Here is a 19,518-nt window from a genome sequence, read left to right on the forward strand (position 1 = left end):
GGTGGAGCCAACGGGATTTTATGTATGTGTGTATATATATATACATATATATATATATATGTATATATATATTATTGAAGTGTAGTTGATATTCAGTATTGTATTGGTTTCAAGTACATAACATAGTAATCTATATTATTAAATGTTCACTCCAACTAGTGTGGTTACTCTCTGTCAACATAGAAAGATGTTATAGAACTACTGTCTTTATGTGGTACTTTCATCCCTGTGACTAATGTATATTATGATTGAGATTTTGAGCCTTTTTATCTCCCACACCCACTCCACTCACCCACTCCAACCCCTCCCCTGTGGTAACCACCAATCACTTCTCAGTGTCTATGAGTCTATTGCTGTTCTGTTCATTTTGTTTTGTTTTTTTTTTGGATTCCACATATAAGAGAAATCATATATTTGTCTGTCTCTGCTTGGCTTATTTCACTTAGCATAATACCCTCTAGGTCCATCCATGTTGTCACAAATGTAATAATTTCTTTCTTTTTTATGGCTGAATAATATTCCATTGTGTATATATACCACTTCATCTACTTTATCCATTCATCTACTAATAGACACTTGGGTTGTTTCCATATCTTGGCTATTGTAAATAATGTGGCAATAAACATAGGGGTGCATATATCTTTTCAAATCAGACATTTTGTTTTCTTCAGATAAATTCCTAGAAGTGGAATTACTGGGCCATATGGTATTTCTATTTTTACTTTTTTGAGGAACCTCCATACGCTTTCCACCAATGGGATTTTAATCCAGGCTATCTGGCTCCAAAAAGCCAATGTTCTGCTTCAGAAAAAATGGCAAAAGTGCTCCCAAGGCTAAAAATGCCCAGGGAAAAGTTGGGTCCAGAAAGTTCCATGAGTTAAGGATTTTTATTTGGGGGTTACATTATAGCCCCAACAGAGGCTGATGAAAAAAATGCAAGTTCTTTGAATGTGCATTATAACCCCACATGACAGGGTATCAATTCTATGAAGTAACCAGTAGTGAATATAAAGAGAGCACTTGGTTGTGTTTAATAGGCAGTGTTCTGACTTCCAGCATAAGACAGGCAGGGGAAAAGGTAGCTTATGAAAGAAAAAGTGTAATAAATAAAATCAAGATAGATGGCCAGCAGTGCCATCTTTTCATCTTGTCAATTGTTATCACTTTTGAGGAGAGACTGTCCTTGCTGGTGACAATGAGGAAAATATCTACTTCTACACTTTTTCTATTAACCTGATAAGTGGGATGTGACTCTATGCAGGTACTGAAAAACAAAATCAACATTTTTATTACCCTAGTAGAATCTGCCATGTAGCTACTTGCAAAACTGTTTATGTATACATATGAAAAGCAACACATGTTACAGTGATGTTCTTATGAAATTGAAGGTTTAAGAGTGGAAACTGGTTCCAAACAACACAGGCTTCAATGGTTAAGAGGTTAATTCCAGTAGCCTGAGGAGCCTGCTCCTCTCACCTATGTATCGAAGTAGTGACTTTGTGACATTCTGCAGAGCCTTATGAGATATTCTGGTAAGTAATCTCACTAATAATATACCATGAATTACATGGTGCTGTTGAAATAAGGTCAAAAGGATAAAATAGATAAGAAGGATGTAGTTACCTGGAAAGAATCTTTCTGAGTCATATTTTTCATAATATTTATCCACAAAAGCAGCCCAACTGGCTAATATTCAACTCTAGAAAGAGGCCAGGATTCACTATTTTTTAAAAGCACATTCACATCCACATTATTGTATCCTTGTAAATAAATCTCTCAGGTAAGTAGAGCATGTATTAACCTGATTAAAAAGAGAAGGAACTGAAGCCCAATAAGGGGACATAACAGCACAGGGAATTTGACTACTTAAGGACACCACTACTTATAGCTGAATGGGTAGTTAATGGAGCTCCCTAAGCCTCAGTTAACTTATCTGTAAACAGGGGATATCAGCACCCTACTAGGGCGTTGTGAGGTTAGGTGTAACAACTTACAAGCAAAGCACTGTAAGAGTAGTGCCTACTTATCACATTGGAAAGCATTAAAAATGTTATCACTGGGATCAGCAAATTGTCAGTTAGTTATGAGTTTGGAGAAATAAACTATCTTGACCTCTGCAGATACATTTGACTTTTTCCTGTTCATTGCTGTAAACCCATGAATCTTGACTTTTTATAAGGAGTAGGAATCTACATCCTCTCTCATTGCAATCTGAGGCCAAATTAATTCCTCCCTGCTGTTTTCTCTTCACATCTTACCAGCTGTACATTTACCTATTTGTCTATAAGCAGGCCCAGATTTACTTCAGTCTTTAGGATTGTGCCATTCCCTATTCTGTATTCTCAACCCAACACATGCAGGAAAAGCATGCTATGGTGGGATTTGTAGAACTTGGAAAAAAATTTTACTTTACCATCACAGTCCCAAGATAATTATTTATTTTTTTTCTTCAAGGATTTGAATATAAATGCACAGAAGTGTAACATTATTATCTCAGTAAACATTCCCACAGAGATCAAATTATTTGGGAATGGCATTAATGAGGAAAAAAATGAAATGTTGTATTATATACTGAAAAAATTCCTAATTGAATTTCATAAGAGAGATGGCAATATTCCAGCTTTGAAGTATAGAATTTGTATTAGACTGATATAACTTTCAAATGGGAAGAGAGACTAGTGGAATATGAAGCTTTGTTATTGGACAGTGTGGTACAGGAGAAAAGACCTGCTCTAGGAGTTGGGAAATTTGAGTTTGATTACTGCTATGTTATTAACTAGCTGAATGACTTGGATTTGACCTTTAACTCCTTTGGACCTCAAATCTCATATTCTTAAAACGAGGAAGTTGGATTTGATAATCTCCAAGGTTCCTTCCAGGTCTAAAATTTCATGTTACAGTCAACATTCAGTTCGCTTTAAGAAACAGTTAACTCGTGCCTATTTAAAAGCACTGTACTAGGTGCCAGGGACATTAAGATAAATATAGCAAGCTTCCTGCCCTCAAAGGCATATAAGGTGTATAATCTGTGGATTAGTAAAATGACAGGGTAATATTTGCAGAATAGTATACAGTCACTTAATTACATCTGTTTTGTTATTCATAAAATACATAGGGCAGTGAGGGTTAGCCCTGAGTTTTGCCTCTCAATCTCTAGGCTGTAGCTGACCCACTATAAACAGCTGTGTAAATTATTAAGTGTTTTTTATTTGAAAATAATCATATTGACCTAACTGAAAGTGATGCTGAGAAATAACACAGTTGTATATTACATAAATTTTTATGGACATCATGCTCCAGTGGAGTGCTGGGACAAAGCAGATAGCAGGTCCCTCATGTAACTTAGCCATTACATACATAATTATAGTTTGCTGCTAATTAATCAATATAGCAAATGGCTACCTAAAATAAATTAATTGTGGGCTTATTTTAATTTAGAGGGGTCAAGAAGCAAGCCCATTTCTGTGCAAAACAACTGTGTCTCAATCCTTTAAGTACCATGATAAGCAGTAAAAAAACCATACAAATATTATATATACAAAGTATTATGAGTTTATATAAATTAGATATAATTTATTTCCTAGATGTAAAAAATGTTGCAAACATACAAGGGTTAAAGAATGTAGGAGCAGCTTTTCTGCTAAGAGTAAGGAGAACATTCTTACAATGAGATCTGCCCAACAAGGAATGGCTCATCTTAGAATGCAGAGGTACTTACACATTTCTGAAGCTAGACCCGACAGATTAAAGGTCAGGTTAAAAGATCATCAATACTGAGGAGATTCTTGTCTTGAGAAGGAACCTGAAGTGGATGAATTTAGGTCAATTCTGAGACTCCATGATTAGCTGAAGTGATTCATAAATGTTTGAATGATAGAAATATGATAGACATAACATTATAAGGATGTAATCTATTAATGAGACATTAGGGATTAAGAAAGATGGAGTATTTTACAAGAGGAGTGGTTTAGGACAGGAACTGGTTTTATCCTGTTCTTTCAAATATTTTGTTTTTGTATTGAAATCTTAATTTCAGAACCCAGTTGAAACTCACACGCTTTGGCTATAGAATTCTAAAACCAAAACTATTGCTATTTTGCAACTAGCTGTTTGTGGCGTCATCCATTCCCAGAGTCAGGATCCCGGAATGCCCTGGCCACCGTATGGGGTGATATAGTGAAGTGGTGTGTGCGTGCTATAGTTGGGGTAGGAGGGGCGACCTTCTGTTAGTTTCTTAGAATATTATTCTGCGACTATATTATGGTAAATGAGATAAGTTGGTTTGAAAGCATTGAAAAACTGGCCACAACTCATGAAAATGGTGTGACTTCTTGACAGGAAACTCAGTGGTCAGAATTCCCTTAAATCAACACCTTCCTCTTTCACGTAAAAGCCAAATGATGACCCCTGTGTCAACGACTTAGGTTCTCTCAGCTTGAGCTAGATGTCCTTCGAGGTCCGGTGACCTGCTCCATGACTTGACTGCTAGACTGAGCCCGAAGCTCACAGCGTGGCCCTGGACTTCCTGGGTGCCGTCCCGGGGATGTACAGATGTGTGTATGACGGACAATGTCTGTACCTTCGTGTTGATTCAGGAAAAGAGGTGCTTTTTGCAAACGGGTTAAGATGGATTGTTTTCCAAGAAATGGGGATTTGTTCCTCGGCAGAGGGTTTGCTGGAAACGAAGACACGGCGATTCTTTATCCAGTTTCCAGCTATAGGAAACAGCTGCAAGAGAAGTAGTCCAAGTTCGGCGCGGACCGTGCTCCTGCAGAGAGCAGCTCTGAGGCGTCCAAGACAAGTTGGAGACCCGGTGCGCCGCGCCAGGCGCGAGGTGTGGGCTGATTCCGCCACTCCATGTAGTGCGATGCAAGCTGCCCCAACTGCACTTCCCAGTCTCGGTTCTTAGGAGAACACCACGCGTGCTTTGTTTCAGATGCCTACCCATCCTTCTCCGTTGGTCTGTAGCGCCACCAATCCCGCCCGCGACGGGGCGGGGCTTCAGGGTCAAGGCGGACCGAATCCCCAGCCTCGCCCCTCCACGCGCTCTCGGACCCCCGGGGCTGAGTGACGGCAGCCGGGTCCAACCTGCTGCTCCAGAGCGTGGTCTCCGCCAGGGGCGTTACCGGACCAGGCGTTCGGACCAACCACATTGGACATCAGGGGGCGGGGCTTCCTTGAAAGCTTCAGACCGGCGCTCTCCGCACTCCCTTTGTCAAATGAGAGCTGCGGCCGGGCGGTTCCTCAACCGAGGTTCAGCCAATGGTGGAGGCGAGGTGGTCGGGTCGGGAGTGCCTGGCGGCTGGTCCTCTGCTCCGAGCCGAGGTGCGGGGAGCCGGTGGGGGGACGGCGAGGCGAGCGCGGAAGCCTGGGCTGCGAGCAGGGAGTGAGCTTCTCGAAAATGCACTCGGATGCCGCCGCTGTCAGTGAGTAACAGAGCCAGCGGGCCAGGGCGGGCGGCTGCTAGCAGTCGCCACTCGGCTCCCGCAGTCCCCGCCCCGTGCCTCCTGTCCCGAAACGCGCCGGGAGCCCCTGCCCGGGAGCCACCCCTTCCCCTCCCGGGGCCGGAGCCGGGGCGGGTGGTGACGCTGCGGGCAGCGCGGGGCGGGGGCGGGCGTTAGGGGAAGGGGCCGGTCTGCTGGGTAGGCGGGAGTGTGGGGGGTGGGGACTGGCTCCGTTTCAGTGTTGGGGGAAGGGGGGCGGGACGTGCGATGAAGGGCCGGGACCGTAGTGTCCGGGGTGAATGGAGGTGGAGGCGGCGGCGGGCACTAGCGGGCTGGGCCCGGCGGTGGCACCGGCCTGGTGAGAGAGGGAGTGAGCGAGCAGGGGTGAGGATTTCCTTGAGGCTGAGCGGTGCGGGCGGTTCGGTGAGAAAGACGGAGTGTGAGGGGACCGCGGGGGCGGGGACAATGGGAAGAAGGGCTGACTGGCTGGCGGGGGTGGGGGGAACAATGCGGCGGGGGAATGGGGATAACGGCCGAGCGGGGCCGGAGGGCAGGCAAGATGAGGGCTGATGTAACGGGAGAGCGAGACGGTGGGAGGGACTGGGGTGTGGTGGGATACTTGGGGAATCTGGCAGGCGGGAGGGGCATAGGAAAGGTTGTAGGGTAGCCGAGTGTGAGAGGGGGCGGACGCTGGGGTAACAGGATGGAGCAGGTGTTGGGAAGATCGGGTAATTAGAGGAAAGGAAGGAAGGGACGGTTTGGAGTGACAGAATGGGGGCAGGGGTAGAGGGGGTGCAGTGTGGGGGAAGAGCTAGTTTGGAGGAAAGGGAGATCGGGAAGGTCTGGGGCAAGGGGGGCACTGTCACGTCCAGATTCTGTCCGCGCGGGGCTGGGGAAAGATGCCAGACTCTGTTTGGGGGAGGTGCCTCCCAGCGTGGCAGGGTCCCTGGAGCCGGGAGCCCTGAGCTTAGGGTGCGGGAGAGGAGGGGGTGAGTCTGAGATGGAGGGGGCGGGGAGGTGCCCCGAGGTTGGCGCTGGCCGCGATTCCTCCAGAGCGGCGGGAAGGGAGGTCAGCGCGGGCGTGGGCTCCGGCTGCGGGACTGAGAGGCGGGGCAGGGACGCTGGCTGCGGGGTTTCCGCCGCGGTAGTAGGAGGAGTCGGGCCCTGGAGGCCAGGTGGGCTTTTTGCACAGGGGAGGTGTCGGGGTCCCTGGCCGTCCGCAGGTTTGGCAGTCTGTGACGCAGTTATCTAATTTCTGGTCGTCAGGTGTCGAAGTTGGTGCCTCAGGACCCGCTTCCCTGCAGGGAGGGCCGAGCCGGAGGCTCCGCGGGGCGCGAACTCTCCTTGGCAAGCGGGGTGGGCGCTTTAGGGGTTTCCTTTAGGGTCTGGCTCCAGTCGCCGGTGTGAAGGGGAAAGGCGCTCCCGCGGAATTCTGGATCTTGGAGTCCGGGCCCGGGTTGGGTTGGGTGCACGTGGGTAACTGTGGAAACCAGTCCCAGAATGCAGCGCGTCCCCTGGAGCCTCCCTGCTCTGCTAACTCGCTTTATTCCCGGTGGACCTAAGCGTGCTCACCCGTGGAGTTTCAGTCTCCTGGGACTCAGCGGTTCACAACTACTGTCCCTGTATCAGCGGGAGGGGAAGAACCAATTCAAGCTGTCTTTTCATACTTGGGTTCTTGATCTCCGAGTTCTATCACCTGCATTTCGTAGCCTTATTTGCAGTATAAATGCTTAATCTAGAACCACCTAGCACGTAGGTTGTGGAAAAACATTCAAGATGCAACACAATCTAAAACAGCATTTAGGATGGTGTATTTCTTGTATCCAAGTATGTTTGTGAACACTAGGTTAAAAGGTTCGATGTTACATAAGTCTGGGAATGCTTTGGAGACAAATGTAACCCTTGTGAAATTATATAAATTATCTGTTGTATGTCTTGGGATGCTCGGATTGCCCAAAGATGAGTGGGCTTTTCGAAAAAAGATGGCCTTGGAATAAATTGAATCATGGAGGTGGCATAGTGGAATTTAGGGTGGAAATGGGCCCATTTGTAAAGCCAGCATGAAAATTTGAGGATGTGCAAAAGGAATATATTATGTCTTAAATATTCAAAGAAATGTGGGCAGGAAGTGAGACTAGAGGAAGGTAAACTCAGTGGAGGATTGTAAGAGGTTTTGGTGGGTTTTTTTTTGTTTTTAGCTGCACCTGTAATTCCTTCTTTCTGCCTCTTAATATTACAGTCCCCCCCCCCAGTCAGTACAGTCCCCAATCCCCACATGTTTTGCCAGTTCCCATTACCATTTATATGCAGTGACTCCAAAATCTGTCATATAGAGGGTCATAAGATTGGCTCAGAGATGACATTATTTTTAGGTGACATATAAGGTATTATGAGACTATTGGTAGCATAGTAAGTAGAATAATATAATAACCCTAATGATGAAAGTCATATCAAGAAGTACTAGGATTTGGAAACCTTATAGTATGGTTAAAGATATACTGAACTTTTAAACTCGATTAAATGATGGTTCTTTTAATAATGATTGAAAAATTGGGCAGTGTGCATTTTGGGGGAAAAGATTTATATCTAGCTTATAGTTTACTTAGTCTTGTGGTAAAATATCCAGTAAACCCTTTGTGATGTGTAAATATATAATATGGAACATATTTTTTAGAATCTGCATTTAATTCTGGAATTTGCTTTATTCATAAGGGGTAAAAAAGTATGAAGTTGAAAACAAGAACTATAATTGTCTTCAAGGTGTTTTTTAAGAAAATGTTAGGCTAGTTATTTCCCTTTTTCTTTTTTCTATTACATACCGAAAGGCAGGTGCCCTTTACAACACATATAATCTCCCCTTCCAAGTTCACTAAACCCTAGGTTCCCATACACAATCAGTTTATACTTTCTACTCTGGCTTTTAGGTTCTTCTTTGATTTTTTTTGGCCTTTGGGGAGGTCCTTTATTTCCTTGTGAACTTAGCATTTAAAGAGATGTTTTTTACACTTTACCCAGGATTTTTTGACTGTTTTATATTGGGAAGGAATTTTAGGTTATCTTGCTTATAGCTTTGCCAGAAAAGAAAGTCTCCCTCATTTTCTCCATCTTAGAGAACTTCTGTACATTTACTCTTTTCTTCCTCTCTTCCTGCCTTCAAGAAGTGCCCTCAGTAACACTTGATAACATTTCTTAAAATGTTACTTCTTATTACATCCTTTTGTTTTTAATCTTTAGCTGCCCCCAGTCACTTTTATAGCTTATTGCTTTCTGATTCTTAGTACATGTTCGCATTATTCTCATTTCAATAATAATAATCTCGTTAGCTCAGCAAAATAAAAACAAACCTGTCAGAAACTGATCTCATGATTTGATCTCTGTATTGGGAGGTGAAAGTACTTAACTTAAAAATGGCTTAAATAATAGAGCTCATTGTCCAGTGGCAAGAAGTGTAGAGTGAGACTGTTCTAAGGGCAGTACAGTGTCTTGATGTCTTTTAAGACTCTAGGCTCTTTGCATCTTTTTCTGCCTCTATTCTTAGTATTTTAGCTTATCAAAAGCCTCAGGCTCATTACCTAGTGTATGTGACATGGTTGCTGTATTACCAGATATCATGCTTATGTAAGAAACTCCTCCTTATTAGAGTGGAGTCTTTTCCAGGAGGTCATCTTGGAGACTTCCCCTTCAATTCTGTGGAGCAGAACTGATCTCAGGCCTCTGTTACGTGTGATGGAGGTTGAAAAGTATGACATTTTTCAGCTTCTGTTGTGGAATGTGGCCTCTGGAGTGGAAGAAGGGTGAGGAGAATGCTCTGGGTTGGCAGCCTACAGCTTGTATCCCTGAGCCAGCTACTTTGTCCAACTGTCTCTGGCTTGGTCTCAATTCTTTTTTATATGTTGATTTATTTTCTGCCTCATTCTTAAATAATTAATTAAAGGTGACTTACTAAATATAGATAAAGTCCTGTTAAGAAGAAGATTAACAGATTTACAGGCTACACATAAAAACTTGCCATATGTTAGAAATAGGCCAAATATTTGGCTCTGAGCTTCCTGGTAGCCAAAACAAAGAGGGAAACAAGACCAATTAACTTCAGTCATTTGGCAAATGAAATTGCAGTTCATTTACCAATCCAGGCTGGAAGCTCTCACCCTCTTGCCCTGGTCAGTAGTGAGAAAGAGAGGCTGTACCTCTTCCCATGCCTGTTCTCCCTTTCCCATACCTATAGCTGTCACCAAAAGTCTGATCCTATTTTTTGCATCACCAGTTAAGGCCTCTTTGTCCGTATGGTTTCCCTACTGAAAAACCTTGAGGGCTCCCAGTTGCTTACTGAGATAAATACAGACTCCTAAGAACCTGGGGTTGAACCAGTCTGTAGTTTAAGCTCAGACTCTTCCCCCTGGATTCCTGCCTCCTGGCCCCCTGGTCCCCTGGCCTCAGTACTGCTTGTGTGAAACTATTCTGAACTATGTTCCAAGTTGTCTCGCTAGCCGACTCCTTTTCCCCTCCATTGAATCTCAGAAGTACTGTTTACTTCTGTTTTTAGTTTTATCTTACATAATAATTGCTACTTGTTTACTCATTTGTCCCCACCCCAATTAGATGATTAGCCCCTTCAGATCTGGGATTATTACTTAGTATCCCTTCATTTTCCAGAATGATGCTTTGCCTAGGTGGTCAAGTATGTATTGACTTGCACCTAAATGGCCAACTGTTGAATAGTTAGTGAATTATTGTAAGCATTTTAATTCTTCTTCCTGCTATTTAGCATGCTTTTGAGTCTTTAGCTTTCTCTTCAGGGAATGCAAACTTTCACTTATTCATTCTCTGCCTTTTTTGATAAAGTCAGCCATATGCAAACCACTTTAACAGACAGATGTCATTTTTAAGAATGTCTACTGCATGGAGGAATTCTTAAGGAGAGAGTAAAATGTAGACAATGTGCTGAGGGAGCAGGAGTCTATGTGCAAATGTGCACACTTCTATTAAAGATCTGGAGCATAAGACCCCTGTGTGGAGAAGGTTAAGGCAGGGTTTAACAGGTCTGACCTACACGGACCTAGGACTTTTCTGCTTTTTTTCCCCTCTTCTTGTTTTATGACCAGAGTCTGGTCCTAAAGGTTTCTCTGTTAATGTTAACAGTACATTGAGACTGCAGGAAGGCTTTCTTCATTTAGAAAATAAACTTTGTTAGTTGGAGGTGAATTTTTTGAGAATCTGACATTAATGTTGGTGTCTTTTTGTAGTTGGTCAGTTTAAATTAATGTTAATAGCTTTCCATAGCTTGTTTTGTTTTGTTCTCATTCTGATATTCAGGTTAGGAGAAGTACCTCTTGAGATTATTTGTTTAACTAGAACATACAGTTTAAAAATATACCATAAGTAGAAGAAGGTATTGAAATACATTTTAAATAGAACCATGTATTTTAGCAATCTTTGCATGACTGTTTCAGCTCTTAAGATCTTTCTTCTGTTGTGTCCGGTATTCTGCCAAAGTATTTGCTACTTCAGATTTGAATTGCTTTTCTTTTAGTTAGAAATGGTGTTAATGAGCTATTCTCAATCTAAGAAGGTAGGCTTGTACTTTTTGAAAGTAATTAGTATACTGTGGAAAACACCAAATGGTATGAAAAAGACATCCCCCTCCCCAAGTAGCATCACCTCTGGGTATCATTCTTTTTAGCTCCATCTTTGAGGATTTTTTTCTTGTAAATATTTTTTTGAAAACCTTTTACTACACGCTGGCCTGTATCATGGTGTTTTCAGAGACGGTGTGTTATCCATTTGTGTCTGTGGGGGCATTGTCAGTCTCCCTCTGATCTGGAATTTCCTGCCTTCTCAGGCAGAACTGCTCAGACACACCCACTCCAGAGTGTGTATCTGAAGCTGGAAGGATGTGATGAGAAGAAGTCGGGGTTCCTGGAGGCCATTTGGAGAGGACAGACAGTGGTGGCAGCTGCCGACTGTGGCCCTGGTTGCGTCGATGGTATACTCTGCTATGCGCCCTTAGGCATTGTTTTGGTTGTGTAGCTTGGTTTTCTGGATTTCATAGAGATTCTGTGAACTATCCAATAGTTTATAGCCCTTTAAAAAAAATCACCAGTTTGTTCAAATTAACTAGTTAGTTTCTGACAGCAGAAATTCTGACAGCTAAACATTCAACAACCAGATCTGTCACTGGTCAGTATGTGGGGGGGGGCCTGGGTTGGACTCTGTTCAAAGTCCAAGAGTCCTGCCGGAGGTGGCCCAAAGGCCTGAAGGAGTGAGCCGGCTCTCTGTGGGCCGTGGGAGCCGCCTTTCCTGGTGGCCAGCCAGGACTCTGAGCGCACATCAGCCAGCCCACTGTGTCTCGTCATGTGGCGCTCTTTACTGCTGTCTTCTAATCACCTCTTTGTCCTTAAAAAAAACAGCTGGAGAGGTGTGATGTTCAGGAGCCAGTGCATCTCTCTGGACCTAACTTGGGAATATTAGCCACAGAAATATTACTTGTGGTTTTTGGTACAGTACTTAGTCAAAATTCATATCTATATTCCTAATTGGTTTCTAGTCAACTTTATTGAGTGTAATTTACATACTATAAAATTGTACACATTTTTCATATGTGGAGTATAAGAACAAAGAAAAACTGAAGGAAAAAAACAGCAGCACAGTCACAGACAAGAATGGACTAACAGTTACCAAAGGGAAAGAGACTGGGGAGGATGGGTGTGAAGGGAAGGTTAAGGGCGGGGAAAAAGAAAGGGGGCATTACGATTAGCATGTGTAGTGGGGGGCGGCGCACGGGGAGGGCTGTACAACACAGAGAATATGAGTAGGGATTCTGCAGTATCTTACTACGCTGATGGACAGTGACTGTAATGGGGTTTGTGGGGGGGACTTGGTGAAGGGGGGAGCCTAGTAAACAATGTTCTTCATGTAATTGTAGATTAATGATACAAAAAAAATTGTACACATTTTAAGTGTGCAGTTTGGTGACTTTTGATAAATATCTATACTGGTGTAACCACTATTAAAATTAAGATATAGAACATTTTTGTTACCCAAAAGTGTCCCTTTCAGTCTGTACTTCTCACTTCCATCTCCCACCACAATTTTTGGTTTTTAATATATATCACTTTAGGCTGCCTCCATGTTAGTCAATGATTTGTCATTTCCCTATTCGTGGGGATATTACAGTATAAAAAGGTGTGATAAATCTATTTTTAAACTGAACTATTAAATGAGAAGAACTGTCAGTGTCATATAAATTATCAATCTGATAATATGTTACCACATGAAACTGTCTATAGAGTCAGATGACTTGTTCTTTTAAAAGGTTTTCCAGGGAATGGCTTTTCTGAGTGGCTCAAAAATATATAATGCTAAGATTTGCTTCATGAACGGAATGATGTCTTTTAATTGTTATCTGGGTCAGGCTGTGAAGCAGGAAAGCATTGTAGTTAAATGAGGGCCCTTGAGTCAAGATGTCTGGGTTTGAATTCGAATCCTTGCTCTGCCATCTATTTACTTTGTGCCCATGGGACTATGCATATTTCAGAGTCCTGGTGTATGGAACGTACCCACTGCAGGGTCTGGAGTTGTTCTGCCAGCAGTGTTTACTGAACACTTGCTATACCAGCCCTGTTCTTCATCTTCCATGAAGTTTTCATCCTCTCAGGGGGAGGAGGCAGATCAAAAGCAGGTAAATCATGTAGTACGTCAAGTAGTGAGTGGTAGGTTCAGTGGAGAAAGATAAAGCAGGGAAGCTGGAGAGCACAGATGTGTGAGTGGGGAGGGGAGAGGGAGTGGAGGATATTGTAATTTTAAGTAGCATGCCAGGGAAGGCCTCACTAAGGAGGTTTTCAGTTCAGACCTGATGGAGGGGAGGAGGCACTCCAGGCAGAGGGAACACAAATGCAGAGGCTCTGAGCCGGGAGCATGCCTGTTTTTGAGGACTAGGAAAGAGGCTGGTGTGCTTGGAGTGGCCTGGGGGGGTGGCAGAAAGAAGTGGGAGGCAAGATCAGAAGGGATCCCAGGGATTAAATGAGATACAACACACAAAGTGTTTAGAGAAGTGCTTGGCACTTTTCTGTTTTAGTTGCTAATGATTATTGTGTAATGACAGACTCCTCATTAGGCTTTGAGGGGAGACATGTGCCTGGGGGTGTGTGGTAGGGTGCTTTCCCAGCAGAGGAAGCTGCATGGTTGAGAATGGGGGCATTGTGGCAGCAGAAGGGTAGCTGGGGGCAGTGGAGGGGGAGGCGGGGAAGGGCTGAAGAGCGGCACCCAGGAGGGTTTATGAGTGGGAAGGAAAGAGAGAAGTCAGAGAAGTGGGGCACAGGGAGAGGGGAACAAAGGGGAATGGGGAGGGACCAACACCTTTGGTGTGATTATCTGGGGCTGTGCCAACTGCTTTGCTCATTAACTCCTTTAATCCTCACAACAGCCCTCTCAAGTAGGTTATGTACTGTTACTATCCCCATTCTGCAGATGAGGAAGCTGAAGTCCAGAAAGGTTAACTAACCTTCTCAAGGTCACACAGCTTTAAGTGGTGAATTGAGATCCTAATTCAGGCATTCTGACTCCAGGGTCTAGGTGCCCCACCACTGCCATTGAAATACTACTCAGCTTTTTATTTGCACTTTCCATTTAATCCTTGCAGTAACCCTGCTGGTATGTTGGAATTCCATATTTTGTTACTGGCCTGTGAGTGATGATAGCAGAGCCAGTTGATAGATTTCTCTGTTTTGCTTTTGGTTCTTTTCTTCTTGGAATGGGTCCTAACAGGATCAGGATCTAGGGTGAATTCCTTGGTTCCCACTCCTCTTCTTCACCTCCTTTAGCTTACTCCCAAGGACAGTAGGCATTTATATCAAATCCTAACTGGGGAACTGGTTGGAGCAAAGAAAGTATTTCATATATATTATTTTTAACCTACTGATAAAATAGTCATTTTCAGTTTAGATTTTATTTTAAATAGTCATATATATTAAATTCTTTTTAAGCACACTTAATTTTTTTTTAAATACAGGAGATATCTAACAACATTGAATAAAAGCTAGAAAACAGGAAGCTTACTTTTTAGTAGAGCACTAACATAAGTTTGTGTATAACATCTTTGAAATTACTTCCTTTTTTTCTGTAATTGAAGGTAAGTTTAAGTCTTTTTCCTTTTTGATATCTCTTCCTACAGATGCCATTCCCAAAATTAGACCACAGATTACTTTTTCTTAATTAAACAGGAAGCTGAGAAGGATAAATGTACATTCAAGCCCAGGCAGCCAGCAATTGAAGTTCTAGTTTTAAAGACCCATCACCTTGTCATCCCTTCTGCCCTGTCTTTACTTTTTAATCTTCTGGGTTCCGTCTGTCATACAGTCTTTTCTACAGTACAATAACAGAGATTAAAATGAACCTTGGTTGGTGCACAGTAGGAGGCAGTGCTGTGCTTGGCACGCACCATCCCATTTAATCCTCACGGCAGTCTGTGGAGAGGGGCCTGTAGGCCAGCTGCACAGGTGAGGACACTGAGGCACAGTGAGACTAGTAACAGGCATGGCACTCAGCTAGGGTGTTGCAGAGCTGGGATTCTAACCCAGTGCTTTCCGATACCATGGCTGTACTCTTTAACTGAAATCTGGGCTCTTGTAACATGAGTGAGATTAAAGGGTGATTTTTACTCTGAACTACTGAGTGGATCTGTGTTCTTTCAGGGGGTGGGGTGGGGAGAAGGGACTGAATCCTGGGCCTTTTGTATCTTGTCAAATTTGGAGTGCAGCCTGCCTGGGTGTCCTGAAGTGGCTGGTTCCTCTGAGATGGCACTAGCAGGGCAGGCTGTGCAGGGGATGACCGTGTGAGGTGGCACGCTGCCTCTTTCAGGCAAATAGGTTCTTTTCCCGGCCTCTTTTATGGGTCCTAGGAGAGTTAATAGGAAAAAGCCAGCAGCGGTATGCTTGGATGGCTTGAATTTAGGATCCTGTGTGCAGTGAAAATGCTGAGTCACCTACAATGACCTGCTTCCCACCCCTTATCAATTTTCTGCTTTCACTGGCTCACCTGTTTGGCTTTTGTGCCTTGTAAATAGCAAATATTTATTGATGGGGAGAAGGAGGGTAACACCTTCCTCACTGCTATTTTGTTTCTTTTAATTTCTACCTGGCTTTTCAGCCTTGTTACCTATTCCATGGATCTTTATTTCTTTTTCCCCAAGTGCTGGTGGGGTACCAGAGAATAAGCTGGATTCCTGCCCTTCTGTGCTGAGTGATTCAAGGGTGGGCATAGACTACCTTCTCTGGTTGCACATGGAATCGTTTAGGCTGCTTGAGAAACAATCCTTGACCCCATTCCTATTTTAATTTTTATTTATTTAAAAATTTTTTTATTGCAGCATAGGAGACATATATTAGTTTCAAGTATGCAACATAGTATTTGACATTTATATACCTTACAAAATGCTCACCATGATAAGTATAAGTTGTTATCTGTCACTGTACAAAGATATTAATAATATTGACATATTCCCTGTGCTATACTTTTCATCCCTGTGACTTCTTTGTTCTATAACTAGAAGTTTGTACCTCTTAATCCCCTTCACCTATTTTGCCTATCCCTCCACCCCATCCTCCCAGCATCTACCAGTTCTCTGTATTTATGAGTCTGTTTCTGTTTTTGTTTCTTTTTGTTTTAGTTTCCACATATAAGAAGCAGCATATAGTATTTGTCTTTCTCTGACTTATTTTAGTTAGCATAATGCCCTCTAGGACTATCCATGTTGTTGAAAATGTCAAGATTTCAATGATTTTTTTATGACTAGGTAATATTCCTTTGTGTACATATACCACATCTTTTCCATTCATCCATCAATGGACACTTAGATAGCTTCCATATCTTGGTTATTGTAAATAATGCTTCAGTAAACATAGGATACATATATCTTTTAGAATTAGTGTTTCTGTTTTTTTAGGGATTGGGGTTAAACACCTAGAAGTGGAATTACTGAATTATATAGTATTTCTATTTTTAATTTTTTGAGGAACCTCTATGCTGTTTTCCATAGTGACTGTACTAGTTTACATTCCATTGACAGTGCGTGAAAGCTCCCTTTTCTCCACATCCTCACCAATGCCTGTTACTGTCTTTTTGATAATAGCTGATCTAACAGGTGTGAGGTGATATCTTACTGTGGTTTGGTCAGTTGATCTGGATTGGGGCCCTAGCAGTTTTTCGAGTTTTCCAGGTGATTCTGATATGCAGCCACTGGATTCGTTTTAAGTAATGATCAGTTAGCTGGGTTGGTTTGGGCTAGTGGGGAGAAGGCTCAAAAGATGCATGGTTCTGTGAAATGGTTCTGTGGGCCCCATCCATTCCTGTTCACTGACATCACTGTCAACACTCAGGAAGAGCTTATCATGTGCCAGGCACTGTGCTAAGCCCACTGCAGCATTAACTCAATCCCTACAGTACCCTAGTGAGGAAGGCACTGTTATTAATGATTTTATAAAGAAATTCCTACTTGTAGCAATAAAGGGCACATAGCATGAAGCTGACACATAAACCTACCATTTGACTTCTCCTAGTTTTGCAGTATGGAAAACTAATTTAAAATCTTTATGTTTTAATAATTTAGTCTCAAATGTGAATGTATTTGTTTTTACAAATGAGACATGTACCTGTGCCATCTCCTATAGCTAAATGACGATTAATTGGCATGCAAAGCAGTAAATTGGTATTGTAGATAATTTAAAACTGTACTTTTTATAGTATCAAAAAAAGGTAGACTTTTTTCTGTGGTGAAGTCATTCACTTATATTCCAAGTCATTTTGATGGAGAACTCATTTTTAATGATATTTTTTACTTAAAATTGCATTTTGTATTTTTCTTTTAAAATCACAAGTGTTGTGTATATTTGCCTTCATATATAGGCCTGCTCTGACTTGTGATCTGATCTGCTCTTTACATTGGGTACTGTCACCTCCCTGGACACTAAGCAGATCAAATATCAGCATTTTAAATGTGCGCGGTTTCACCATCATAAAACCCAACCTCAGTGCTCCCTCAGTCCCATGCACATTTCTTGTCTCCACTTCATAGGCAGACTTCTGGAATAACCTGGTTATGTTTGATGTAGTCTGTTCCTTCCCCTCTGGCTCCATCCTTAGCCCCACTTCAGTTGGACCCCCGTTCTGGTATTGCAGTCTGCTGAGGTCCTTGAGTAATCTCTATGTTGCTAAATGCATCGATTGCTTCTAAAGCATTTGTTCATGCATTTATTGGTACCTGTCATATGCCAGTCATGTGCTATTCTAGGTATTGGGGCTCAGTGATGAACAAAGCAAAAGAAGATCCCTATTTTCCTGGAGCTGACAAAGGATGGAGGTGTAAATATATGTAAAATACACTGTCAGGGTAGTAAAAGGGTTCACATTTATATAATTCTATTGATATAAAATGTCCAGAATATAGGCAAAGCTTTAGACACAGACAGTCAATTAGTGTTTGCCTCGTGCTGAAGGGCTCTGCACTGGGCAGGTGAGGGGATATATGGGGAGTGACTGCTTATGGGGGTGATAAAAATATTTTAAGATTAGATTGTGGCAATGGTCATACAACTGTGATTTTACTGAAAATCACTGAATTATACACTCTAAATGAGTGCATTGAATGGTATGTGAATTATAGCTCTACAGCTGTTAAGCAGTATGTCAGAAAGTGATGAGTGCTCTGCAAAAATCAAATCTGGTCAGGAAAGGAGGTGCTGCTTTGGGTAAGGAAGCCAGGAGAAACCTCTCTGATGAGGTGACATTTGAGTAGATATTTTAGTGACGTCAACTGTCAGGCCCTGTCATGTATGCATTTAGAGGACATTAAATGCAAAGGCCCTGAGGTAGGAATTCACTTGAGTATTCAAGGAAGAGTGTGGCTGGAATGGAATGAGCAAGGCTAATGGAATGAGATGATTTAGGTCAGCTCATGTAGGGCCTTGTAAGGATGTGTTGAAGACTTGGATTTTTTCTTTTACGCTGCAGTAACGATTCCAAAATCTCATTGACTGAAATCAAAGGTTGTTGCATGTTCCTCGAAGGTTGTCAGGGGTCTGTACTTGACATCATTGACGTTCTCATCCCCAGTCTACCTGAAGGGCTCCTGTTCTAGAAGGAAGGCGAAAAGGCAAAATCCTTAAGGGTGGACCTCACCTACACTGTACACCACAATTTTTTTTTCTTTTTCCATATCACTGAGTAAAATTGATGTTTCAGGAGGATGGGCCATCTCACCTGTGGCTAAGGGAACCTCTAAGCAATTGTTAAAGACCTAGTCCTACTCTCCTAGATCATGTTCTTCTGTCCCAGAAATATTTAGAATACATGCTGATTTTGATAACCTTTGATTTTGTCCAGTTTTGTTTCACTTTTCTGTCAATACAGTGGTCACTATTCTGGCTGCCTGTGCTCTCAGAGCTTTTGCTGGTTTAGTTAATCATTTTCATTGTCACCAAAAAGTATCTGTTTTGTATGTATCTGGGCATCGTGCTGCACTATAGACTTTTGTACCTGAGAGCGCTGCTCACTAATTGGTCAACTGAAATTTAGCTATCAAGTGCTTTCGTGATTTTTAGAGACCAGAAGAAAGAAGTGTACTTGAAAGAGAAATAACATTGGTGTTATTGGTGGTATCTTTTCTGCATGTCTTTTTAAAAAATATTTGGTAGGTTGTTTAGATTTGGCCAGTTTTGGTAACTTAAAAAAACCCGTTATTCCAAGTTTGTGTGCTTAATTATTAACAACTTTGGGAGGGAAATGCTGTTGCTTTTTTCTCTTCTTAAAGCATGAAGATAGATCAGTTTTTGCTCTGATTAGAAATAAGTTAGAATGGAGGAAGGGGCTTTGGATTGGGAGTTAGGAGATGTGGAGTATTCCCAGCTTGACCACACCCAGCTATCTGACCCTGCTTGAGCTAGTGACATAGGGAGGATTGGAAAAAGGATGTGAAACATTAAGCTCCTCTCTCTTAGCTCTCAACTGCAGTCTTACTGTTTTTCCTTACTGAGTACAGTCACATTTTACATAGAGGTTAGTTCTAAGTCCATATGTAAGATGA

General features: G+C 42.5%; 1 protein-coding gene across 4 annotated transcripts in view; it reads left to right on the plus strand.

The window, feature by feature from the left end:
• Positions 1-5,248: 5,248 nt before the first annotated feature.
• The window catches only part of DCUN1D4 (defective in cullin neddylation 1 domain containing 4), a 65,927-nt gene continuing 51,657 nt past the window's right edge, over positions 5,249-19,518 (plus strand). Inside the window, exon 1 of one of the 4 annotated variants that reach the window (XM_036892520.2) lies at positions 5,249-5,426. In XM_036892520.2, coding sequence (XP_036748415.1) covers positions 5,402-5,426 — 25 coding nt within the window. In that variant the 5' untranslated portion in view covers positions 5,249-5,401. Of the gene's footprint in view, positions 5,427-5,712; positions 5,829-19,518 lie in introns of those variants that run through there. The other 3 variants (XM_036892519.2, XM_036892522.2, XM_036892521.2) reach the window with 3 other exon arrangements.

The sequence above is a fragment of the Manis pentadactyla genome, chromosome 5 (assembly GCF_030020395.1).
Source record: "Manis pentadactyla isolate mManPen7 chromosome 5, mManPen7.hap1, whole genome shotgun sequence".
In the NCBI taxonomy this organism is placed as follows: Eukaryota; Metazoa; Chordata; class Mammalia; order Pholidota; family Manidae; genus Manis; species Manis pentadactyla.